Genomic DNA, 26,864 nt, shown 5'->3' with positions numbered 1-26,864 from the left:
CATATGCTGGAGGTGGTGGGTTCAAACCCAGCCCTGGCCAAAAAAAAAAAAAAAAAGACCATGAGTTTTAGGTTGCTACGAGGTATGGGACACCATGGCATTCTACCCAGAGCAACAGAGTCAGATGCTATCTCAAAAAAAAAAGATTCCAAAGTTATTGTCTTGAGAAACTGGAAAGACAGAATTAGCATCAATTGAGATGGAAAAGACTCATCATAAGAAGAGAAAGTTTAAGCTGCATACAGAGGTGCACAGTTGTAGTGGCAGCTACTGAGGACATGAGTCCAGGAGTTCAAGTTCAACCTGGACAATAAAACAAAATCCCATCTCTAAATCTCTAATTTAAAAAAAATAAGAAAAGAAAGTTTAGGGGAAAAGATCAGGAGTCTGGTTTTAGACAAATTAATTTTGTAATGCCTATTAGATGTCCTAGAAGAACACTGAGTAAGCAGCTAAGATATACAACATTGATGAGGACTATGTTGGGGGATATAAATATGGTTTTTTTTTCTTTCTTTTTTTTTTTTTTAATTCCAGAGACAGGGTCTCACTCTGTCACACAGCTAGAATGCTGTGATGCAATCCTAGCTCACTAAAACATCAATCTTTTGGACTCACAGGGTCCTCCAGCCTCAGCCTCCCAAATAGCTAGGACTACAGGTGTGCGCCACCACCCAAATAATTGTTTTCTTTTTCGTAGAGATAAGTTCTCACTATATTGCCAGAGTGATCTCTCTATGTTGCCTAGCCACAAGTGATCCTCCCACTTCAGCCTCCCAAAGCACTGGGATTACAGGCATGAGCCACTGTGCCCCACCCTAGAGATAAATTTTGAGAAACCATTATATCTAAAACACCATGCATTGTACAGTAAGGAAAGAAGTCTTAGATAAGCTCTATAGTTCCCTGATTAAGTAGTCTCTGATTAATATGAAGAACATATTTTAAACAAATATTAAAAATTAGTTGGACTATTAATGTTTAAGGGTTTTTGGCTAATTTTTAAAAAGCCTCTTAAAAATATCTGAGAAAGCTAAAACAATTAAAAAGCTTTTTATTTCCCAAAGGTAGAAATTACTAACAATAATTTTATTCTATTACAGTGAGAATCATTAAATTCCCCCCGAATGTATACTAGGTAATCAAGTTCCATGCAACTACATGTATTTGGAGTTCCAGTTCAAAAACTTCTCACTGAACCAAATTATCAAGTGAGAAAAAATAAGTAGATTCAGCATTAGTTGGGATTAGGAGAAGAATTTCCTGTCCTAGAATTGGATTAAGTGACAATTACTCAATTCACGGAACTTAAACACATTAGTTAATGAATCGTTTGAACTGAAAATCTTGAAGGCATTAGGCAAGGCTAACAGATACTCAGGAAACAATAAAGAAATGTTCCTAAAGATCTGCCTGCCCAATACTGTGAGTCTAACTTTGAGAGACTCTCTAGGAGTTTATATTAACAGCAGATTGAGGCAAAGTAGCAAGCAAAGCCTCTCATGATTGTTGACTGAGATTCTCAGTGAGAGCCAGGGGCCATTTGCACCAAGATCACCCAGGACCATATTAAAATGCAGATCCTTGGCTGGGTGCAGTGGCTCACACTTGCAATGCTAGCACTCTGGGAGGCTACCGTGGGTGGACTGCCTGAGCTGAGGAGTTGGATATGAGCCTGAACAAGAATGAAATCCTGTCTCTACTAAAAATAGAAATATTAGCTGGCTATTATGGCAGGTGCCTCCAACTATAAGGAGGCTGAGGCAAGAGGATCACTTTAGTCCAAGAGTCTGCAGTTGCTATGAGCTATGATGATGCCATGGCACTCTCTCTATTCAGGGTGACAGAGTGAGACTCCATCTCAAAAAAAAAATAATAAATAAATAAATAAATAAATAGAATTCCTGAAGATGAATGAAGCCCAGTAATCTACATAGCTAACAAGTATTCCAGATGACCCCTCAGCACACCAAAGACTGAGAATAACTGACCTGGTGACTACTGGTTTTAGAATATAAAATTCAGAATGATTAAATAATATTTATCATATTATGAATGAGTTACAAAGTGATCTACTTGGTTAACAGAGTTAATATATGAAGAAGTAGATTTTGGGGATGAGGCCTAGTGCTCATGCCTGTAATCCAGTGCTTTGGGAGGCCAAGGCGGGGGGATCACTTGAGCCCAGGAGTTGGAAGTATAGTGAGGTATGACCACATCACTGCACTCCAGCCTGGACAACAGAGTGATGTCTTGCCTTTTTAGAAAAAAAAAAAAAAAACAGATTCTTTAATGATTAAAAAAGATGGCTAGACAAAAAACACTGCTGAGTGACTATTTGTTGAAACATTTTACCTAGAAAGATATTTGCTGTTTCCTATACCTGTTTTGAAGAATCTATGCTTATGTCAGGTAATAAAGAGGAGACCGAACTGGGTGATAGGCTGCCCAGGACACCCTCTCTCTACTTGAACCAATAAAAAAAAAAAAAAAACCATAATATTCATCTTCAGATGCACTCACATGTGTAAATAAAGATATATAGAGAAGAAATTCACAAAGCCAATTATCTACCAAAGGTATATCATTAACCTATGCAAAGGTTTCATAGGTTGTGATGGTAGGTCAATTGATAGCTAAAATGAAGAGACAGTCAGAAATATAATCAACACCCTTACCCATGGGGGATTCATTCCGAGCACTCCAGTGAATGCTTTAAACAGTGGATAACATCAAATTCTATATATACTTTTTTAAAAAAACACAGAGTCTTCCTCTACCACTGGAGTGCAGTGGCAACTATTATACCTCATTACAGCCTCTAATTCATGGGTTCAAATTATCCTCCCACCTCTGCCTCCTGAGTAGCTGGGATTACAGGCATGTGCCATCATGCCCACCTCTACATACACTGTTTTTTCCTTTGCAAACACACCTATGATAAAGTTTAATTTATAAATTAGGCATAAAGAGAGTAACAAGAGTAACTAATAATAAATAGAACAATTATAACAATATACTGTAATAAAATTTCTGTGAATATTTAACATTCCATTGAACTTTAAAAAGGATGAAAAAAGTGCCCATCAACCATGAATGGATTAATAAACTGTGGTATATGCATACCATGCAATACTATTCAGCCATAAAAAAAGATGGAGACTTTACATCTTTTGTATTAACCTGGATAAATCTGGAGAACATTCTCTTTGGTAAAGTATCATAAGAATGGAAAAACAAATACCCAATGTACTCAATACCAATATGAAGCCAGTAAAGGAACTAATACACGCCCACACAACAGAAAAATTCAATTTAATTCAAGTTAAGGAGGGGAGGGAAAGAGAAGTGTAGAGGGGAGGAGGCAGGGGGATCAGTGTGCTCCCTCCTAATGGGCACAATGTAAGGGTGTATCACTCACCTCCTGGGTGTAGAACACAGTACAACAGGGACCTCACCTAACAAACACAAACTTTGTAACGTAATTATTTGTATCCTCATATTAATCTGAAATTTTTTTTTAAGGATGAGAAAAAATTCTATTAAGTAGTGTTCTTGAAACTACTTTTTAAAATCAGACTCAGTCCATATTTTCAGTGGATGTTTGTGATGTGTGTGAATTTCTTTTAAATAAAACCTAAATCTTAAATTTTAGTAATAAAAAGATTAGGAATTTAGATTGTTGTAGGTTTTCTCAGACTTTTACTCAGTGCTACTATGCTTTAAAAATTTATCTTATTAGATAAATTCGGACCTTGCCTGCACCCACCCGGAGCCGGCAGTTCTCCAAGCAGCCAGCATCCCACAAGACATGCTGCACACCGTCGGAGGGGACGTGGGCAGAGCGATGGTGGCCAGGCTTGGGCTGAGGCTGCTGCTTCTGGCACTGCTCTTACCCACACAGATTTATTCAGATGAAACAACGGTTACAGCAGTTTCAAGTAACTCCTCCCAGACTACCTTGGCTGTCCCAAATCCAGCTAATGCCCTCACCATGGCAATTGACAGTGCGCTACAATCAACAGCCAGTGTCCTCGTGATCTCCCTCTCCTTTCTATATCTCTACTGTTAAAAGACTCAGGCCAAGAAACATCTGTATTTCCCTATCTTCTAAATCCAATCCAAATGGCATCTAGAAATCCATTGTGCCAAGGGAAAAAACAGGTGTTCATCGAATCTACTAATTCCACATCTCCTTTTATTAACACAGAAAATATTAAGAACCCAAATTGATTGGTTTGAAGAACATGAGAAGGGTTTGACTAGATGATTTATATTGCCAATATTAAGTCTACTGAAGTTTCATGCACAAGGGGAAAAGAGGCAACATCCAAAATTGGTTAAAATATGATTTCCTTGAATGTGGCTTAAGAAATACGGACACTTAAAACTACCTTGAAAATAAGAATAGATTATATCTTTGTCTAGAAATAAAGGATATGATGTGGAACAGAGATTCAGTTTTCTTTTGGTTCATTCGTTCTATAAAGCCATAAAAACAGGTGATATAAAAAATCTTCCCTGATTCTATTTACATGTACACTAAAAGGCACTACTAGGTGTTACTGTAAATCCTCAGTGTATTGTTTCGGCAGAACTAATTTAATGCCAATATACTCTAGAAGGAGTTTTACATTGTAAAGCTATCACTGTTGTCTTCGGAAGTGAACATTTTTTTCTCTGAGGCTTTGGATTTGACATTGCATTAGACCTTTTATGTAGTAATTGACATGTGCCAGAGCAACAAAGAATTGGCAGCTCCCCCAAGTCCAAGCATCATGAATAACTCTTGCATATCCTTACAGAGCCAAGTGGTAGGCATTTCCTAGCACCTATTTCCATTTAACAGGAGCACCAGATCCATTTAGCTAAACTGATTCCATAGAGTAGATAGAATTACATTGACTTAACTAATTTCAAAATGCATTTTATTTTTGCATGTTGAATACTTTATATAATTTAAGGAACGATCTGTTTTAAAGGCAAAATTACACATCTTGAAATTAAAAAGGCAAAAATGTGAAGGAGCCAAAAGTGTAAATCAAGAATTTGGAAAGTGAAGACTAGAAGCTGACTTTGATTAAAATCATAAAACCTTTTATACTTTCTGTAAATACTTTTAACAACAAAAAAAAAAGATCAAGGACTACTCTAGGTCAGAATAGCTACATTTGGAACACTTTCTGTTATCAGTCAGTATTTTTAGATAGTTAGAACCAGGTTCTAAAAAAGTTGTCTTGATTCTGCAGTAAATCTTTGACTGCCTCGACACACAGAAACCTTTTTAAAAATAGACACTTGGCAAAGTCTTTCATTTGGATGGTCACGCACTGATGCTTAGATATTCTAGTATCTAAACTAGCCACAGTAGTCATGGTGACCAAAGTTATTCTTTTTCCATCTTTAGAAAGCAACATGAGAACCAGATCAGACAGATCTGAAGCAACTGTATGTGTGAATGAACACTGTCTTTTGTTTGCACCTGAATGCCATACACCTTTTTTGAATTATATATTGTGTTTATGTATTTATGCTTAGATACATAGTAACTTCTCATGTTATGGAATTGATTTGCATTGAACACAAACTATAAATAAAAATAAATAAATGCCTGAAAGAGAAAAAAAAAAAAAAAAGATGATAAATTTGGCCATGGGGAGCTTATCTTTTATATTTTCTTTGTTTAAATTTGTTCAACTGAAAAAAAATTATTTAGTGTAGGTAGCTGATTCTGTGGAAAACAAAACCACAGATAAGGAAGGAACTATACAATTACACATTCCTTTTAAAACAGAGGGAGACATGTGGATTCAGGTAAAGGACCCACAACTTGGAGCTCTTTAGAGAGTGAGTAGATACGTGAAAAGACCTTAACAAGTGGAAGAAGAAATGATGACTAAGAAGACACTGCATATTAAAAAATACCAATACAGTCTTCTGTACTCAGTGACAAATAACTAATGAGATGGGCTAAAAAAGAGACTAACAAGAAGGTTTTGGATGTGAGTCAGGCTTGATGTCAAGTCTCTCAGATGCTTCAGAGTTTGTCTAAGACAGGACTAAAACTTTTCAAGGTTCACCACCCTCATCTGTAAAATGGAAGAAATATGTATGTACTAGTGCCTTTCTCAGAGAGTTGGTATAGGGATTAAATGAGAAAATACAGGGGAAACCACCTCTCACCAGAGTACAATAAGTACTCAGTACAATTTAAGTATCATTATTACGTATTAGAACTTTCTGGAGCAGATTGATAGGTGGCTGTAGAAGCACGTGGATGACCAGGAAAGAAGTGTGATGTAAAGGGTTGTAAATGTAGCCCCACAATGACCTTAACTTACTTTTTAGTGTACTACTTCCCTGACAAAAATAAATTCCTTCCCTATGTGATAGACAGTGTACCTTCCCTTTATCTCTTGGCTACAGCATTTCAAATTTCTTATACTTACAATATGGTACTCCTTAAAAATTCAAGTTTGAGGAATATGCACTGAAAATCCCTACCATGCTTGTAAGCCAAAGGCATAAGGCAGCAGTTCTCAACCTGTGGGTCGTGACCCACAAGAACTGTATAAAAGGGTCACAGCATTAGGAAGGTTGAGAATCACTGGCATAAGGAAACATAAAAATGTGAGTTAAACTGAAAAGGTCAAACAGAAAATCAGCTGCTAAGCATAGGTTCAGATGGACCATAGAGCAGATCCTTAATGATAAATCATATATTTTAAGTTCAGTCATGCCATTTTGGAGATTTCTTTCTGAACCTTCCAAATGATGTTTCATATATTTACATTTTAACCATAATGGAACACTGAGAAAAGCATTAACTCTCAGCTACTTGTACAAAGACTGCCATTACAATTTTACCTTGTGGCCCATAAGAGTTCCCCAGATTGTATGCTGTTCCATCTGGGTCATAATGAGGATGTGCAGTTGCCCCATTCACAGCAACAAATTTGCTCCAATCTACCTGCAAATTTAGTAGCGATGTGTCAAATATTTTAAAAATAAGATATGAAAACTACAGTCTAAGCACCAATTTCTTACTTCTGTGAAATCAAAATTCGTTTTTCCTACTAAAGAAAAAGAAATCAAAACCAAAGAAATAACTAACCCAAGAAAACAACAACAAAAAAAACCAAAAAGCTTACCACCACCACCAACAAAGCAACCCTGAATAAATTTACCCAAAATCACAAGAAAGTTCAAAAGAAGCAAAAGAATTAAAATTAAAGCTCTGGTCTAAAATTGTATTTTTAATTAATATGTTATGCAAATGCAATGTTAGCTAGAGAACATGAACTAACTAACCAAAGTAGATAAGTACCATTCTAATTCTCCAGAATTACCCCAGAATTACCCCAGCCTTCATATATTAGGATTAAGGAAGAAGTTCAGGATTATCTTTAAGTGAAAACTAACACCACAGGACATTCTAACCATGGCAGACGGTGAAAGTAATCTGAATGAAAGAATAACTTTGCTTTTGTGTGATTACACCCCCAATTTCTTCCTCAGTTATCTACTACTATTACTAAGTACTTTGAATGGTAAGAAATTTTAGAGTCTATTTTATTCATTTTTTAACATATACTTTTATATACTTTACCTTTTCTGTCTTTTCCAGAGTTTCAATGTCCACTTTATTCATAAAGTTGGTCTCAGAACTAACGTAGTAATCACCCTTATACTGCACATAGTTGACACTAGTATTGTCAGTCATGGCTGAAACCAAACCCCAGAGTTATTTAAGCACTATGGCTTACTGTGGAAGAACCTAACCACACACTCAAAGGGGGAAAGCAGTTTCAACATCCTCTCACACACACACACAAAAATCTATTTTCAAAATTTATATTTATTTAGATATAATATGGATTGTCGTGTATCAGAATAGTTTAAATTCTCATCACTGTCACCTGCAGCTTACCTGCATTTTGAGGTAGCTCAAACCTTGACACAAAACGTTCAAAAACATTCTTGCATGGATCTGGAAGAGCCAGTGTGCCAAATTCTGAGATAACAATTCGATTTTGAGCACTATTGGCCTTATATGAATCACTCTCTAGAAACTTGCTCCTGTAAGTCACTGTGCCTTTTGCCATGCTGAACTGGTGAAGCAAAGCCATTCCATCAAACCAATGATTATACCTTCAAATAAGAGGGAAAAGTAGAAAAACACATGAGTAAGAAAACACTAGGTCAAAATGAGTGATGGAGTGATGTATCTTCGCTTCAAATATAAAGATAAGGAAATGCAATGGATTCCCAGCACAACCTGATTAGACAGAGAACTTGAAATTAAAGAAGAATAGCATTTTAGGTATATCCTGAGGAAAGAGCAACTTACTATCTCCTGAACCTTACCCCTGCCAAAAAGCTCACATTTTAGAGGGCTAAAGAAAACCCCGATGCTTATAAATCATAAAGAGAACAGAAAGAGAGGAAGTTAACAACTTAATGGGACATCTCAAGCAACTGGAAAAGGAAGAACATTCCAATCCCAAATCCAGCAGAAGAAAAGAAATAACCAAAATTAGAGCAGAATTAAATGAAATTGAAAACAAAAGGATTATATAATAGATCAATAAATCAAAAAGTTGGTTTTTTGAAAAGGTCAATAAAATAGATAAACCTTTGGCCAACCTAACCAGGAAAAAAAGAGTAAAATCTCTAATTTCATCAATCAGAAATGGCAAAGACGAAATAACAACAGACTTCTCAGAAATTCAAAAAATCCTTAATGAATATTACAAGAAACTTTATCCTCAGAAATATGAAAATCTGAAGGAAACTGACCAATACTTGGAAGCACGCCACCTTCCAAGACTTAGCCAGAATCAAGTGGAAATGTTGAACAGGCCTATATCAAGTTCTGAAATAGCATCGACTATACAAACTCTCCCTAAAAAGAAAAGCCCGGGACCAGATGGCTTCACATCACAATTCTACCAAACCTTTAAAGAAGAACTAGTACCTATATTACTCAACCTTTTCCAAAATATAGAAAAAGAAGGAATATTACCCAACACATTCTATGAAGCAAACATCACCTTGATCCCCAAACCAGGAAAAGACCCAACAAGAAAAGAAAATAATAGATCGCAGTTCAGCCGGGGCTGGGTTTGAACCCATCACCCTCGGTATATGGGGCCGGCACCCAGGAGAATCATGGAAGCCCAAGACCTAGAGGTTGCTGTGAGTCCTGTGACGTCATGGCACTCTACCGAAGGCGATAAAGTGAGACTCTGTCTCTACAAAAAAAAAAAAAAAGAAAGAAAATAATAGATCAACATCACTAATGAATATTGATACAAAAATATTCAACAAGATCCTAACAAACAGAACCCAGCAACACATCAAACAAATTATACACCATGACCAAGTGGGTTTTATCCCAGGGTCTCAAGGCTGGTTCAATATATGTAAACAAATTAAAAAACAAAGACCATATGAGTCTCTCAATTGATGCAGAAAAAGCTTTTGATAATATACAGCATCCCTTCATGATCAGAACACTTAAGAAAATTGGTATAGAAGGAACATTTCTTTAACTGATAGAGGCCATCTACAGCAAACCCACAGCCAATATCATGCTGAATGGAGTTAAATTTCCACTCAGATCAGGAACCAGGCAAGGTTGCCCATTGTCTCCACTGCTCTTTAACATTGTAATGGAAGTTTTAGTCATCGCAACTAGGGAAGAAAAGGCGATCAAGGGTATCCATACAGGGTCAGAAGAGGTCAAACTTTCACTCTTTGCAGATAATAGGATATCTGGAAAACACCAGGGATTCTAGTACAAAACTCTTAGAAGTAACAAGGAATACAGCAGCATCTCAGGTTACAAAATCAACAATCATAAATCGGTAGCCTTTATATATATCAACAATAGTCAAGCTGAAAAAACAGACAAGGTTAACATTAGTGCCAAAGAAGATGAAATATTTGGGAGTTTACCTAACAAAGACGTGAAAGATCTCTATAAAGAGAACTATGAAACTAAGAAAAGAAACAACTGAAGATGTTAACAAATGGAAAAACATACCATGCTCATGGCTGGGAAGAATCAACATTGTTGATTTGTCCATACTACCCAAAGCAATATACAATTTTAATGCAATCTCTATTAAAACTCCACTGTCATACTTTAAAGATCTCAAAAAAATACTTCGTTTTATAGGGAATCAGAAAAAAACCTCGAATAGCCAAGACATTACTCAGAAATAAAAACAAACCAGGAAGAATCACACTAACAGACCTCAGACCACACTATAAATCGATAGTGATCAAAACAGCATGGTCCTGGCACAAAAACAGAGAAGTAGATGTCTAGAACAGAATAGAGAACCAAAAGATGAACCCAGCTACTTACCGTTATTTGATCTTTGACAAGCCAATTAAAAACATTCAGTGGGGAAAAGATTACCTATTTAACAAATGGTGCTGGGTGAACTGGCTGGCGACCTGTAGAAGACTGAAACTGGACCCACACCTTTCACCATTAACAAAGATAGATTCTCACTGGATTAAAGATTTAAACTTAAGACATGAAACTATAAAAATAGTAGAAGAAAGTGCAGGGAAAACTCTTAAAGAAATCGGCCTGGGTGAATATTTTATGAGGAGCCCCTGGGCAATTGAAGCAACATCAAAAATACACTACTGGGACCTGATCAAACTAAAAAGCTTCTGCACAGCCAAGAACACAGTAAGTAAAGCAAGCAGACAGCCCTCAGAATGGGGGAAGATATTTGCAGGTTATGTCTCCACCAAAGGTTTAATAACCAGAATCCACAGAGAACTCAAACGTATTAGCAAGCAAAGAATAAGTGTTCCCATTGCAGGCTGGGCAAGGGACTTGAAGAGAAACTTCTCTGAAGAAGACAGGCACACAGCCTACAGACATATAAAAATGCTCATCATTCTTAATCAGAGAAAGGCAAATCAAAACTACTTTGAGATATCATCTAACTCCAGTAAGATTATCCCATATCACAAAATCCCAAAAACAGAGATGTTGGCATGGATGTGGAGAAAAGAGAACACTTCTACATTGCTGGTGGGAATGCAAACTAATACATTCCTTTTGGAAAGATGTTTGGAGAACACTTAGAAAACTAAAAATAGATCTGCCATTCAATCCTACAATTCCTCTACTAGGTATATATCCAGAAGACCAAAAATCACATTATAATAAAGATATTTGTACCAGAATGTTTATTGCAGCCCAATTCATAATTGCTAAATCATGGAAGAAGCCCAAGTGCCCATCAACCCACAAATGGATTAATAAATTGTGGTATATGTACACCATGGAATATTATGCAGCCTTAAAGAAAGAGACTTTATCTCTTTGATGTTTACATGGATGGAGCTGGAACATATTCTTCTTAGCGAAGTATCTCAAGAATGGAAGAAAAAGTATCCAATGTATTCAGCCCTACTATGAAACTAATTTATGGCTTTCATATGAAAGCTATAACCCAGTTATAACCTAAGAATATGGGAAAGGGGGAGAAGTAGGGGAGGGGAGGGGAGAGGATGGGCGGAGGGAGGGTGATTGGTGGGATCACACCTCCGGTGCATCTTGCAGGGATGCATGTGGAGCTTGCTAGATGTAGAATATAAATGTCTTAACACAATAACTAAGAAAATGCCAGGAAGGCTATGTTAACCAGTGTGATGAAAATATGTCAAATGGTATATAAAACCAATGCATGGTACCCCATGATTGCATTAATGTATACAATACATTATACATATATATTATATACACATATATAATACATATATATTATATATTTTTTTAATTGAAAAAATATATATAATTCTGATCTTGACCCTATGGCTAAGAGAATAGTACGAGAGGATACAGAATGCCTAGCATTTACCAAATTAGAATGCGTTCCTAAGTTTTTAGGAATAGCTATCTTCATATCTTATAGGTATTAAAATTTTCATTTATTCAAAATTTTTCATATTTATCAAGATTATACTAAATAAATGAATTATTGAATAGACAAATAAAATGAATGTCAATTCATTGTCCAATATTGAATAGACAAATAAATGTCATTTATTCAATTATTTGAATCATTCATTTGTAGACAAATGAATTATTTGTGTATTCAATTATTTGAATAGACAAATAAAATGAATATCCTTCCTAGATAATCATTTTTGTCCATATGACTATGCTAAAAGTGATCTATGTAAATGATGGAATGTTGAAAAACTGTAAGGAAAAGTGGCTTTGCTTTTTAAAGGGTTTATCATATGTTTTTTTCTTTCATATGCTTGATAAATTGAATGCTTAATGTCCTCAGCATGGATAAGCAAAGCTAACATCATCTTGAAAGGCAATGATTCTTGAAAGTAGAAGAGATATTTGCATTATTCACAACAGCCAAAAAAGTGTAGGCAACTCAAGTGTCCATCAATGGTAAAACAGATAAACAAAATGTTTAGATTGTAAGGATTCCGAGCACATCACCCCCAAATATGCCACTTTGACATTCTGCTTATTTTGGAGTTTAAGGCACTTGAAAAGATAGCAGATACAAAAAGGACACTTGATCACCATTTTTCTTCCTCAAAGCAGGAGATAAAACTCCCATGTGAAGGGTACCCTCCCTGTATCAGAAGGAAGAAAGACATTCTTGTCACCAGAGATAGAATCACAGCCAAGAAAAATCTATACAAACTTTGTTAATAGGCTCATGGTCACTTTTCACAATTAACTAACCCCTTCATCCCGTCACATTTTCATACTTGCTACTTTTTGTTCAACCTACTACATAAACTTTCAGCTATAACTTATTTAGTGCTTCATTTTTCTTGTGCAGGCTCCCAGGTACATGTAAAAATGACTAAATAAAACTTGTATGTTTTTCTTCTGGTTTATCTGTCATATGACCATTTCATTCTTGGGCCAAGATTTGAAGAGAGTAGAGGGGAAATTTTGGCTTCTCTAAAACATACACTATAATACTATTTATCCTTCAAAAGGAAGGAAATTCTGTCACATGTTACAACATGGATGAACCATTGAGGACATTATGCTAAATTAAATAGGCTAGTAATAAAAAGACAAATATTGTATAATTCCATTTATATGAGATATTGTAAATAGTCAAATTCATAAAAACAGAAGGTAGAATAGTGGTTAACAGGGGATGGGAAAACAAAAAATGAGGAATGGGTACAGAGTGTTGGTTTTACAAGATGAAAAAGTTCCCAATCTGTTTCACAACAATGTAAATATATTTAACGATACTGAACTGCACACTTAAAATGGTTAATACAACAAATTTTGTGTTATGTGCATTTTACCATGATTTTAAAAATTGCAGAAAAGAAGAAAGAAAATGTCCTTCTTTTACCCAATTATTTGAGATGCCACTGTTATCATACACTAAATTTCCTTAAGTTCTTGGGTCCATTTCTATTTTATATCATCTGTCTGTCTGTTCATAAACCACTATCACCCTGTTTTAATTGTAGGGTCTTTGTGATTTATTTTAATAACGTGGTAGTGCTTATCATTCCCTATGAAAACATTTTTTTTACCGTTTTCTTAACTATTCTTACATAGTGATTTCTACATTTGAACTTTAGTATTGAAATATCAATTTGTCTAACTTCTTTAATTAGCTTGTTGGAACTTTTATTAATCTTCTATTAGATTTATAAACTAACTCAGGGAGAACTAACATCTCTATGACTTTGGATCATTCCAATAAAGAACAGGGGATGGTATTTCCATTTGTTCAAGTATGTCTTTCAGGAGTGTTTTAAAGTTTGCACATTTCTTAAAGTTCATTGCTAAGTATCTGAGCTTTGTTGCGACTGTAAATGAAGTTTTCCCTACCAATATATTCTCTAACTGGTTATTGTTTGCATATATGGAGTCTATGATTTCAGTATGTTAATTTTCCATCCTGTTGCCTACCTTTCATTATTAGATTTAGTTTTATAGAGCCAGAAACAGTGGCTCATGCCTATAATCCTAGCACTCTGGGGAGGCTGAGGCAGGTGGATTGCTTGAGCTCAGGAGATTGAGACCAGCCTAAGCAAGAGTGAGAACCCATCTCTCCTAAAAACAGAAAAACAAGCCAGTTGTGGTGGTGCACACCTGTTGTCCCAGCTACATGGGAGGCTAAGGCAAGAGGATCACTTGAGCCCAAGAGTTTGTGGTTGCTGAGAGCTATGATGATGCCACGGCACTCTACCCAGGGTGACAGAGTGAGATTCTGTCTCAAAAAAAAAAAAAAGAAAAAAAATTTAGTTTTATCATTGATTCTCTATGGTTTTCTAGATTTACTATTACATCATCTGCAAAAAAAGATAATTTTACTCATCTTTGTGCTTGTAGTAGTGGAGAAACTGAACATCTTTTCCTATTCCTAAACTTAGAAAAATTACTTTAAATATTTCCCAATTTAGTATTACTGGCATTACCACAAAGATATAGAGATAGACACTTATAAGATACTTAGGATATATATGATATTCTAATATGTATACTGAGTGTATATATATATTTTATATATATCTATAAAATCATGTTTAGAAACTATCAAGTTCTATTGTTGAGTATTTTGATAAGACACGGATGTTGAATTTTGACACAAGTTTTCTCAGCATTGATGCCGATAATTATACAATTATTTTCCCTGAGATCTATTAATATGGTATATGACATTAATGTATTTGCTTATAAATCTACCATGTTTTGCCATGTATAATGTGCACTTTTTGTTCAAATTCTTGAGGGGAAAATAAGGATGTGCGTTATACATGGGCAGTACTAATTCCATATCTATACAAATATTTTTAATTCTTTTATTTTTGCTTCTGAGAAAGAAATAACAATATACATATGCAAAATATTACCCTGGAACACAATAATCATTCCCCCTCCATACTACCCCACCTCTCCTGAAGTCCCCTCACCAGTCAAGCACCACAGCTGCAGAAGCCCCAGCCTGCCTGGCCCATCACGCTGGACACCACCACCTCTGCCATCTTAGAAGCAGACAGCCACCAACAGTGATTCAATGATGAGTACCAAGATCTCAGTGAGAGGAAGGCAGAAGTTGCCATATAATGAGTGCCTCCTTCTCTCACGCGAAGGATACATGAAGAACAGCCAGATGTTGCAGAGAAGTCAGAAATGAGCCCAGGTGAGAGTGGTCCAGACAGTCTGAGCACCCAGTCTCCCCCAAATATCCTTTCCTGGCCTACCTTTATCCCCATGTTCTCTCATTTCCTATTCCCACCTATGTCCATCTGTGAGAACACAGCCACAGCCACTCCGCTGAGAACTCTGGTGGGTTTATTTCTTGGGAAACTGGTGGAAGGGGCCAGGGCTGGCCTTGCCTGCTGCAGGCTCCTGACAGTAGATACCTGCCCTTTCCAGACTGTCTCACCTCTCATGCTATCCACCAAAGGACATGCGTAAGAATAGGACATAAGAGGGTGTGGGGATGAGAATGGGACAGGAGGGGACAGTTGAAGAGGTCAAGTGCTCAGGTTGTCCAGACTATTCTCAGCTGCCTGCACTGGCTCCCAGCTTGTCCCCAGCAGCTGGCTCCATGTCTCATGCCTCTCACAAGAGGAGTCACCACTGTGCAGCCACTCTACCCTCCTTTAAAAACTTAAATGAAAGATTTTTTTTCCTGAAAGTTTGGGACAAACTATGGGTACACATTATACATGACAAAATACAGTACTCTGCATTCTTGAAATTAATCTCACCTGATCTAGTGAATTTTATTTTTAATGTGGAGTTGGATTCTGTTTGTTATTAAAGTATTTATTAGTGCTGTATTAGTATACATTTTGTACTATTTTGTGGATATTCAAAAATAATATTAGTTTGTATTACTGTTTATGCACAGTCTTTTATCATACTAGATAACAATGAGATACTTCCCTCATAAAAAACTTAGGAAGTTTCCCTTCATTTTCAATAATGTATAAAGCATTGGAACTATCTTAGAAAGTTTGGTATAATTCTGTAAAGAATCTGGGCCTGGCGTTTTTTATGAGGAATATTTTCTTTATAAGATTCTCTATTTCTTCTACAAAAATTGGTCTTCCTAAACTTTCCATCTCTGTCAATTTTTGGTAATCTTTTTTTTCCTGCAGATGATGCAATAGGAATTAGTACTGCCCATGTATAATGCACATCCATTTTATCAAGGTTTTCAAATGTATTTGCATAGAAATCTGCAGTCTTTTGTAATCCCCCCCCTTCAGTGGTTTCATCTCCATCACCATTTCTTATTTTTTATATTTGTACTTAGTCCCTTTTTCTTCTTGATCATGGTAGCTAATGGTTTTTCTACATTAGTGATTTTTTTAAAAAAAACTTAAAGGAGGGCGGCGCCTGTGGCTCAGTGAGTAGGGCGCCAGCCCCATATGCCGAGGGTGGCGGGTTCAAACCCAGCCCCGGCCAAACTGCAACAGAAAAATAGCCGGGCGTTGTGGCGGGCGCCTGTAGTCCCAGCTGCTCGGGAGGCTGAGGCAAGAGAATCGCTTAAGCCCAAGAGTTACAGGTTGCTGTGAGCCGTGTGACGCCACGGCACTCTACCTGAGGGCGGTACAGTGAGACTCGGTCTCTACAAAAAAAAAAAAAAAAAAAAAAAAAACTTAAAGGAAATGGTATTGAGAATTTTTGCTATTTTTGATCTAAAATCCTCTTAATAAAACCCTAATACTTATTACCAAACACAATACTCTGGAAGTAAAACAATATACTCAGTTTCCTGATTCAAGATGGTTTTATTTATTTTTTTGTTACCATCTTACACTGTTGGCTCATATTGAGCTGTTAACCAAAAACCCCTAAACATTTAATAATTTTAACACACTGAACTGTTAAGCCATATCCCTTCTGTCTTTGGTAGAAGTGCTCTGTAAAACTGATTGTTTGGATCCACATTTGCCTTTAATAAATTTCTTCTTGTTAGAGTCTATCTCACAAGATCTTGCATTCCATGCATTCATTTATTCAAACAAGATTTCCTGAGTCCCTACTATCTGCCAGGCATAGTGCCAGGGCCAGTGCTTACAGACACATGAACTGATAAAAAGTGAGCACTGCTACAATGCAGAAACTTTAAAAATGCCATTTTGTCAGGGTCCTGCCCCAGGGGCAGGGTCCACTAAGACTGTGGAATTGGCACAACCAACTGAAGAAATACAGAGTTAGGAATGGTAAAGAAAGACACGAGACACAGAATAGAATTTTTGAAGGTGGGAACACAGGGGACCACCACCCCTTTGTGGGCTCCAGCAAGTGGCCCCAAGCATCTGTTCCACTCAGCTTTTATTCAAATCTCTTTGCCCAAGTGATAAGCTGAGAGAGGGAACAAAGACACCAGTAGTTTCTCTGAGTGAGCATATCACTTTAAGGATTTGAGCAGTTTTGAGAAATCTGAAACTTGAGCCTTGTGTGGGGGCAGCCTCCTGTCTGGAGTCACACACACAGATTCCTAGGGAGGTGTTAAACTCCTACTAGTTCACTGTGGAGTAAAACGCCACTGGCATTACTATCCTCTGAGGAATCAGTGGGAGAGAGGCATTTTCCTCTCATTACCACCACAGACGATTTTCCTCTGTGATAAGGGATATAAGCCCTCCTGCCCATATCTCAGGTCTTGAGCTGTTCCCTTGGTCTCTGCCTCAGCCAGAAGCAAATCTCCACAATGGGTAACTGCTTCCTCTGTTTAAGGGGCAGAAAACCACCTAGATAAGTGGTTCTCAACCTTCCTAATGCTGCAGCCCTTTAATACCGTTCCTGTGGGTTGCAACCCTCAGGGTGAGAACTGCTGACCTAGATGATGTATCTTTTCTAGGACTCAACATAGCCACTTTTATGGCCATTGTTTTCCTTCAGAGTGTTCACAGACTCAGCAGGGGTATTTGTGTAAGCTCTATCCCAATAGGCCTTTTCCTTTCAAAAAAGGCCAGAAACATGTTCAGATAAATTTAGCAATGGCTGGCTGAAAGGTAAACTAGCTGACTTTTCTTTGTTCTGACTCCCTCAGCTTACTTTTTAATTTTTCCTTTTTCTGGGGGTGCCCTCCGCTGCCAAGAATGGGGTCTTCAGTCCCCATTCTACCTGTACCATCTGTGCAGAAAAGAACAACGGGACAGAAAGCTGAGGGAAGAGGGGCCGGGTCAAGAGAGGAAGAGACACATGTCTGCCCATTGGACAGGAGACCAGGGCAAAGGTGCTGCAAGGAGGAAAGGCTGTGAAGTATATAACATGTGAACAGAGCTGTCACTGGCAGATGATGATGGAGAAAAAGGTCAGCTCAAGACCCCTGGCACTTAGACTAAGGAAAGTGTGGAGTCTTGAAACAAGAGAGTCAAACTGGGCGGTGCCCATAGCTCAGTGAGTAGGGCACCGGCCATATACACCGAGGCTGGCAGGTTTGAACCCAGATTCAGGCCTGCTAAAACAACAATGACAACTACAAAAAAAAAAAAAAATGTGGGTATTGTGGCAGTCCTACCTACTTGGGAGGCTGAGGCAAGAGAATCGCTTAAGCCCAAGAGTTTGATGTTGCTATGAGCTGTGATGCCATAGCACTCTACCCAGGGCCACAGCTTGAGACTCTGTCTCAAAAAAGGAAAGTGAAACTGTTAATCCTGCATTTTACAAGGGTCACTCTGGACACACTAGAATGTGGGATAGAAAGAACAGCGTGCAGATCTGGGGAAGCCAACGGGGAGACCAGAAAGTAAGTCAAGTGAGGGAAGATGAGAGCCTTAAGTGAAGAAGCATCAGTTAGAAAATGGGAAATTCGGGGGAGGGAGTAGAGAGGAAAAAAGAAAGAAAGAAAAGAAAAAATTCCACAATAAACTCAGAGGTGGGCTCGGCGTCTGTAGCTCAAGTGGCTAAGGCGCCAGCCACATACACCAGAGCTGGTGGCTACAAATCCAGCCAAGGCCTGCCAAACAATGACAACAACAACAACAACAACAACAAAAATCTAGCAGGGCATAGTGGCAGGCACCTATAGTTCTAGCTACTTGGGATGCTGAGGCAAGAGAATGGCTTAAGCCCAGGAGTTGGAGGTTGCTGTGAGATGTGACCCTACGGCACTCTACCCAGGGCAATAGCTTGAGGCTCTGTCTCAAAAAAAACTCAGAAGTGGGCGCCACCTGTGGCTCAGTGGGTAGGGCACCAGCCCCATATACCAAGGGTGGCAGGTTTGAACCCAGCCCCAGCCAAACTGCAAAACAAAAAGTTTTGTTTGTTTAACAAAAAAAACTCAGAGGTAACCAACAAAGTGTAGGCAGTAGTAAATAGAAGGTCCAAAAAGTCACATCCTTATGACTGGCTGACTGGAATGCTTTAACTGAGATGAAGAATACACGGAGAGCAAGTATTGGGGGAAAGTCAACAGCTCGTTTTTTTTTTGTTTTGTTTTGTTTTGTTTTGTTTTTGAGATAGAGTCTCACTATGTCTCCCTTAGTAGAGCGCTGTGGTGTCAGAGCTCACAGCAATCTCAAACTCTTGGGCTTAAGCAATTCTCTTGCCTCAGCCTCCCAAGTAGCTGGGACTACAGGTGGCTGCCACAACGCCCAGCTATTTTTGTTGTTGTTGTAGTTGTTTAGTTGGCCCAGGCCGGGTTTGAACCTGCCACCCTTGGTGTATATGGCTGGCGCCATAACCACTGTGCTATGGGCACTGAGCCAACAGCTCAGTTTTGAACAAGAATCTGAGTTATCTGTTAAACACCAAGGTAAATATGTTCCACAGCCAGTTGGCAAACCATAGGTCTAAAGCACGAGAGATGGGGGTGGGGTGGAAGATTCACGTTTAAGATAACCACCATCTATTGGGCACTTACTACATGCTGGGTATTGTGCTAAGCACTTTACTACATCTCTTCCTTTATAGATATAGGTCGATATACAGATACAGATAGATATTTCCTTCATATAGATTCTTTAAAGAATTATTTTTCTCATTTTAGTGATGTGGAAATCAAGTTGACAGCAATATGCCCACAGTCTCAGGGCTACAGAGCTGGTAACCAAACAAGGGTTTGAACTCAGGGCTCACTCTAAATCCTGGGGTCTACAACATCCCCCAAAGTAAGGTGATCTGTAAGACTAATTTAGCAGAAAAGGAAATGAGGACAGATGACGAAGCAGCAAGGTTTTAAAGAAGAAGAACACTTCCTTCTGACACAAAGGAAGTAGGAAAAAGTACCTACGGGGGAAATGTGGAGATGAGGAAGGGGAAAGTTGAAAGAGTTCAATCCCATTGCCTCTCTGTTCATATGAAGTAGGCTGGATTATCTCTTGAGAGTGAAAGGGACAGGAAGAGTCAAAGAAGCCTCAGGAAAGGGACTGAGGTTTGGAGCAGACCCTGTGGGAAACTGGAAAGAACCATTGACAGCTAAAGATATCCAGGCAATATCAAGCACTCAGCTAGAACAGGAAATCATTGTTTTGTAATTGAATCAATCAGCAAAGTTCTGTGATTTGCTCTGAAAGTGTTCAGCGGTTCTGGGTCATGAGCAGAGGAAACCAAAAATGGGCTAATCTGGGCCTAGAAATGATCAGAGAAAAAGCAGTGATTAACCAGGGCAAAGGAAGGGAGAATGGGAATGAAAGTGTTTGAAATGACCGATGGTGGACTCTGGGCCATGCAGAAGAAATTAAAAGAGAGTGGATAAGCTCAGAGGAAAGAGAACAGCAAGGAGATAACTTGATAAAATGAAAAAATAGGTTTAATGAGAACACAAAAGTGTAAAAATTGGGGTTTTGAGCAAAGTTTCAGAGTTCAAGACTTTAGGAGTGGGGCAATTCCGTGGAGTAAGTTTTTGATGTGGTCTCAGGATACAGCCTTGTTGAAGTGGCACAGAGGGGGATAATCACACTGCAGTGGGGACCATCCAGGAACTAAGGGACAGGACTATCATCACAGTGGCAGAGATAAAGGTGCTGAAGCTTTATAGTACTCTGCCTATGTTTGTTAACTTTAAAAACTGATAAGTATGTCTTCAAGTCAATCACTTATTTTAAAAAGTTAATTGAAGGCCAGGAGCTGTGGCTCGCGCCTATATTCCTACTACTCTGGGGGGTCCAGGCAGGTGGATTGTTCAAGCTCAGGGGTTCAAAATCAGCCTGAGCAAAACTGAGACCCCACCTCTACCTAAAAACAGAAAACCTAGCCATGCATTGCGGTGGGCACCTGTAATCCCAGCTTCTTGGGAGGCTGAGGCAGGAGGATTGCTTGAGCCCAGGAGTCTGAAGTTCTTATAAGCTACCACAGCACTCTACCCAGGGAGAAAGAGTGAGACTCTATCTAAAAAAAAAAAAAAAGTTAATTTAAGAAAGGCCTTTAGCATGTCACTACTTTGATTGCATGCTAACATGGATCTGTTAAATGGCATCTAATAAATCAATCAGAGCCTCACAAGTGAGTGACGTTATTCTTTCTTACAGGTTAAGGGCTACACTGCCTTCCCTAGGTCCTTGCCTACTTCTTTAAGTCTTTTCTGGGGAGCCAATAGCTAAACTAAGTCTTAGTTTACCTCTCCTTGAGCTGAAGATATCTGTACTTCTCACCCGAGGGGAAGGCAAGACTCTGTTCTTGCTATAAATGCCCAGTGCTGGCTCAGAAGAAATTAACTTGAGGACAAAGTAAACAATTGTGAAGACCGCCCACTTCTCTCACAAAGATGCTTGTCTTCAAAGAGTACTGTGGGGCAAGCCTGGGTCCTGAGTGGCTCTGTTGCTTGGTTTGAACAATATACTATGACTTTTCCTTCTGTAGCAGGTGAAATACCATAAGCCTTTTGTAAGAGAGTGTTACTCTCTGGAGATTGGACTAGTAGTGTAACAGAGGTAACAACCTAAAAGGGGGTAAAATGTTTTATGAGCTGTCTCTTTAAGAAACCTTTACCCTTTTAGGGAATTAAAATCTGCTTTTCTGCCTAAATAAAACCAGTAACTAGAGGATTGGGGCAGTGTCATTTATGCTTTAGTTCCATAGAAGACGGCTCAATGGAATTATCCAGAGAGAGAAATTGTCTAAGCCAGTGGTTCTGAACTTTCCTAATGCCACAACCCTTTTAATACAGTTCCTTAAGTTGTGGTGACCCCCAACCATAAAATTATTTTCGTTGCTACTTCATAACTATAATTTTGCTACTGTTATGAGTCATAATGTAAATATCTGATATGCAGGATAGTCTTGGGCGACCCCTGTGAAAGGGTCGTTCGACCCCCAAAGGGGTTACTACCTACAGGTTGAGAACTGCTGGTCTAAGCAGAGATCATGAGATTATCCTCACTGGAGATGCTGTGGAGATGATGAGATTATCCTCACTGGAGTCAAACAGCAATAGACCAAAGCTGAAAACTGCCTTTAAAAGCTCTGTATTTCTACTTAACTGAGGATGACTGCACTTTAAGATAAGAGTCTGACATCCTCCACATTTGCTGGCAAATAAATAAACTTTTCTTTCCTTTCCCTCAAACCACTTGTCCTCAGTCTTTGGCTGCACTTAACTATTAATAAGAGTGTTTTTTTCCTCCAACATTCCCCTTTCTTCTCCTTGCTTCTTAAGTTTTTTTTAATAAGTTGTGTGAAAAACAGACATGTAAAATAGGGAAAAGCAGAACTTCTCTGGTAGCTCATGCACACTCTTTTAATTTACCTCCAAATCCCCCCTCCCAGTTCCTAAACCCTCCTTTTCTCCTCCCCACCCCACCCCAGTCCTGGCATCTAAGGTAACTACCTAAGGGCTTCTTGAAGCCGCTAGGAAAAATAAACAATATACTCCCATCTCTCTACTCTAAAAAAATTACTGCAGTTTATTTCTTTCTAGCACTATCATTTTATACATGTAAGTCTATTATTCAGTGAAGACAAAATGCAACACATTCAGCTAATTAAAATATCTGGAATGTTAAGAAATAGATATATCTTAGTCAAGGATATCTTGAACATGCCCCTGGCTCTTGGTCTATTTACAATAATACCTGGAGAGGAACAAGAGGAGCATGATCAGATTCCAACTAGGCCTAGAGTCAGGAATGGGTGGAGTGATTTAATCAACATAAAAGGAAGTGGAGAGAGATGATTTTGCAACGTTTTAAAAGAGAAGAAGAGGGCGGCGCCTGTGGCTCAGTGAGCAGGGTGCCGGCCCCATATGCCGAGGGTGGCGGGTTCAAACCCAGTCCCGGCCAAACTGCAACAAAAAAATAGCCGGGCATTGTGGTGGGCGCCTGTAGTCCCAGCTACTCGGGAGGCTGAGGCAGGAGAATTGCCTAAGCCCAGGAGTTGGAGGTTGCTGTGAGCTGTGTGATGCCACGACACTCTACCGAGGGCAATAAAGTGAAACTCTGTCTCTACAAAAAAATAAAAATAAATAAAAAAATAAAAGAGAAGAAGAGGGTCCCTTCCTCTAACACCAAGGAGGTGAGAATAAGTACCTACATGGGGAAATGTGGAGGTGGGAAGAGGAAAATTGAAAAAATTAAATCCAATTGCCCCTCTATTCATATGAAGTAGAATGGTTGTTGCCAGGGCAGTGGGATAGGGAGTGAAGAATAGGGAGTTAGTGTTTAATGGGTAGAGTGATTCAGTTTTGCAAGATAAAATTAGTTCTGTTGATGGACAGTAGCACAGTGATGTAAATATACTCGATGCCATTGAAGTCTATACTTAAAAAGGTTAAGATGTTAAAAAGGTTAAGGTTAAATTTTATGTTATATATATTTTATCACAATTTTTTTTCAAAAGCAATGATTCCTGGAATATCATCCAGCCATTAAAAATAATGGTCATTTAGACTTTGTAGCAACAAGGATATGAAGGTTTATAGTAGTGTGAAGTTTTTGAAGCTGGGCAGAAACACTACATATAATATGACTATAATTATTTAAAACAAATTTATAAAAATAATGGAGAAGACTGACAAGAAATATACCAAAGTGCTCAAGAGGATGTGTCAAGTGGTACATGCTACCCACTACCTTCCTTTTCTGTATTTCAAAACGTTTTATTATATGGGTAAAATTTGTATAATAAGAAAGTTTTTCTAATATTTAAAAATGTTTGAAACAAAGCAGATTCCTTTCTGGCCATAGGGGTTTCTTCACATCATTTCATGTCCCCAGCAGATGCTCAGAGAAATCATATGCTAAAGAGTTCTAGGTTTTTCACTTATTTCCATTCATATACTAAGCGTTATGTAGATGAAAGATTCTAGATAGTAAGGATACTGGATGAATTAGAAAAAGTCCCTGCCCTCGTGGAACTTACATTTTAGTCAGAAAATACACCTAACACATAAATAAACAAAAAATACTAGAGATCAGGAATGCTATATAGAGAATTAAAATAGGTAATACAATAAATACAGTCAGCCCTCCATATCCATAAATTCCACATCCATGGATTCAACCATGGATCAAATCTATTCAGAAGAAAAAAATTCCACAAAGTTCTAAAAAGCAAAAGTTAGTACTTAACTTGCTGAGTACTAAGTCCACAGGAATGAAGTGATGTGTAGGCATTGTATTAGAAATTATAAGTAATCCAGAGATGGTTTAAAGTATATGGGAGGAATTCATAAGTTACATATAAATAAGTCACACTGTATATACGGGACTTGAGCATCCTTGGATTTTGGTATTTGAGGGGGATCTAGAACTAATCCCTATGGATACCAAGGGACAACTGTACTGGACTTTCAGATTGGAAGATTAGGAAAGGCTTGAAAGACATGAGATTTGAATTGATATCTGAATGACAAGAGCAGACTTGGGAAGATAGGGGAAGAAGGTGAGAGAACTACTGCGAAAATGCTGAGCCAATTTAGCTGTGCCTGGTTTGAGGAAGCGAGAAAGGCCAGTGTGTCTGGGGAGCACAGGATGAGGGACAGAGTGGTATGAAGAGACATTGCCCTTCCTTCAGGAACTTGTGGTGAAACAGCCCAACACAGAGAGCTCCTGATACTGCTCCTCTTGGCACAAACCTACAGAGTGCTTCAAATTTGTAATATTCTGAAGAGCAGAAAAAGCAGCACTTTTAAAAAAGAATAAAATCTCCTTTTTTCCCCACTAGCCTACAGTTTTCTCATCTGTAATCAAAGGAATAGAATGGCAAGGTTAGCCTCAGAGTAGAAGTAGATATCAATGCATGTTCCATAGAACCCGCCAAATCAAGGCTTACTTATCCTTCCCAAACTCAAATTTCCCAGGTCCAATTCGAAGTAGATAGCCACTGAGCCACTCAGGAAAATGTCCCCGAACTTCAGCAGAGATGACTTGTGGGGTCTCTTCCACTGTGGTTACCAGCGGTGCAATACATGGCAGATTCCGCTGCTGCCCAAAGGTGGCTTTTTTCTGAGTATTTCCCAAGTACTTCTTCAAAACTGTGAAGAGGAAACCAAAACATCTATAAACTTGCCAGTTTGTCATGAAAAATAATGTTACCAATTGGTACCTTAAGAAAATGTGAACCTAACACCAAAGAGTCTCCAAATATTCTCTCTCCTTCCTCACTCTCAGACTATCAAAGCTTTTGTTCTCCATTTTCAAACCACAGCAATCCTTCCTGTATTTCTTGCAGTACTAATCTGTTTAAGAATCAAACAGGACTTTAATTACTACTTTTAATCTTTTCTCCAAGCTGAACAATGCTTGTCTGTTTACAACATGTAGTCAACAACGTTAACCCCAGATGTGCTAAAAGCAATCTCATTGCTTTCTTTTTTGTTATTGTTGTTTTGTTTTGTTTTAGAGACATAGTCTCACTGTATTGCCCTCAGTAGAGTGCTGTAGCATCCTAGCTCACAGCAACCTCCAACTCCTGGGCTTAGGCGATTCTCTTGCCTCAGCCTCCCCAGTAGCTGAGACTACAGGCGCCCACCACAATGCCCGGCTATTTTTTTGTTGCAGTTTGGCCAGGGCCGGGTTCGAACCCGCCACCCTCTGTATATGGGGCCGGCACCCTACTCACTGAGCCACAGGCGCTGCCCAGCAACCTCACTGTTAAGAAAAGAAATGACCACCACACAATATCATCATAACAACAGTGATGTCAGTCAGTACTTTAGATATACCAAAACGTGATTCCAAAGATTTCATAGCCATTCCTATGAATTTAATAAAATCTTAAATTTAATTTCTTTAATTTTAATGGCATATACATGAATGTACATGACATTTTCCAGGAGAAGGGTATCATAAATTAAATTATGCAGTGATACTCAGCCTGAAATTATCTGAAGCCCAAAGCCACAAGAAATACAAGTCATTATGGCATAAAGAGGAACTGAAAATTGTCCCTATTATTTCATACTTACTGAGTGTTCACAAGACGATATTACCTAAAGCAGAAGGGTGGCCAAATACACAATTAATTAGGTGCTATGAAATGCAATCCTTTATTTCATAAAAGTTTAATTAGAAAAATGAGCTAACACAAAGGGACATTACTCCTCAAAGAAATGAGATTTTCCTTCTTTTAGCAAATTAATGTCCCATTTCTTTCAAACTTTTCAAAAATTTAAACCATAGAGCACATGAGACCGTCTACTTTCCTACATGATATGTAGCAATTCAGTCAAACCTAATTCTTTCTGTATTTTCCCAGTAAAATTCACTTTCATCCTGAATGCCCATCTCAATATCTATGTCTAAGAAAATTCCATCAATTATTCAAAATCTAGCTCAAATATTACAGTACTTCCCTGTAATATTTATGAGTGTGAGTTGGGCCTCTGCCATATTCCAGTCTGGTTTTAAATCTGACACTTCCCAAACAAGTAACCTTAAGTAAACACCTATAACCTACCTGTGTTCTGCTTCCTCCC

The 26,864-nt window shown here is 38.2% G+C and overlaps 1 protein-coding gene across 3 annotated transcripts in view; it reads right to left on the bottom strand.

The window, feature by feature from the left end:
- Positions 1 to 26,864, bottom strand: part of BCO2 (beta-carotene oxygenase 2) — a 77,483-nt gene that overhangs the window by 34,513 nt on the left and 16,106 nt on the right. For all 3 annotated transcript variants that reach the window (XM_053593713.1, XM_053593711.1, XM_053593710.1), the window contains 4 exons: positions 25,220 to 25,421; positions 7,931 to 8,151; positions 7,610 to 7,725; positions 6,868 to 6,970 (listed from right to left, as the gene is read on the bottom strand). In XM_053593713.1, coding sequence (XP_053449688.1) covers positions 6,868 to 6,970; positions 7,610 to 7,725; positions 7,931 to 8,129 — 418 coding nt within the window. In that variant the 5' untranslated portion in view covers positions 8,130 to 8,151; positions 25,220 to 25,421. The remainder of the gene's footprint in view (positions 1 to 6,867; positions 6,971 to 7,609; positions 7,726 to 7,930; positions 8,152 to 25,219; positions 25,422 to 26,864) is intronic.

The sequence above is a fragment of the Nycticebus coucang genome, chromosome 6, assembly GCF_027406575.1.
Source record: "Nycticebus coucang isolate mNycCou1 chromosome 6, mNycCou1.pri, whole genome shotgun sequence".
Classification (NCBI taxonomy): domain Eukaryota; kingdom Metazoa; phylum Chordata; class Mammalia; order Primates; family Lorisidae; genus Nycticebus; species Nycticebus coucang.
The sequence above is the reverse complement of the archived record's forward strand: the minus strand, read 5'-3'. Positions and strand labels throughout refer to the sequence as shown.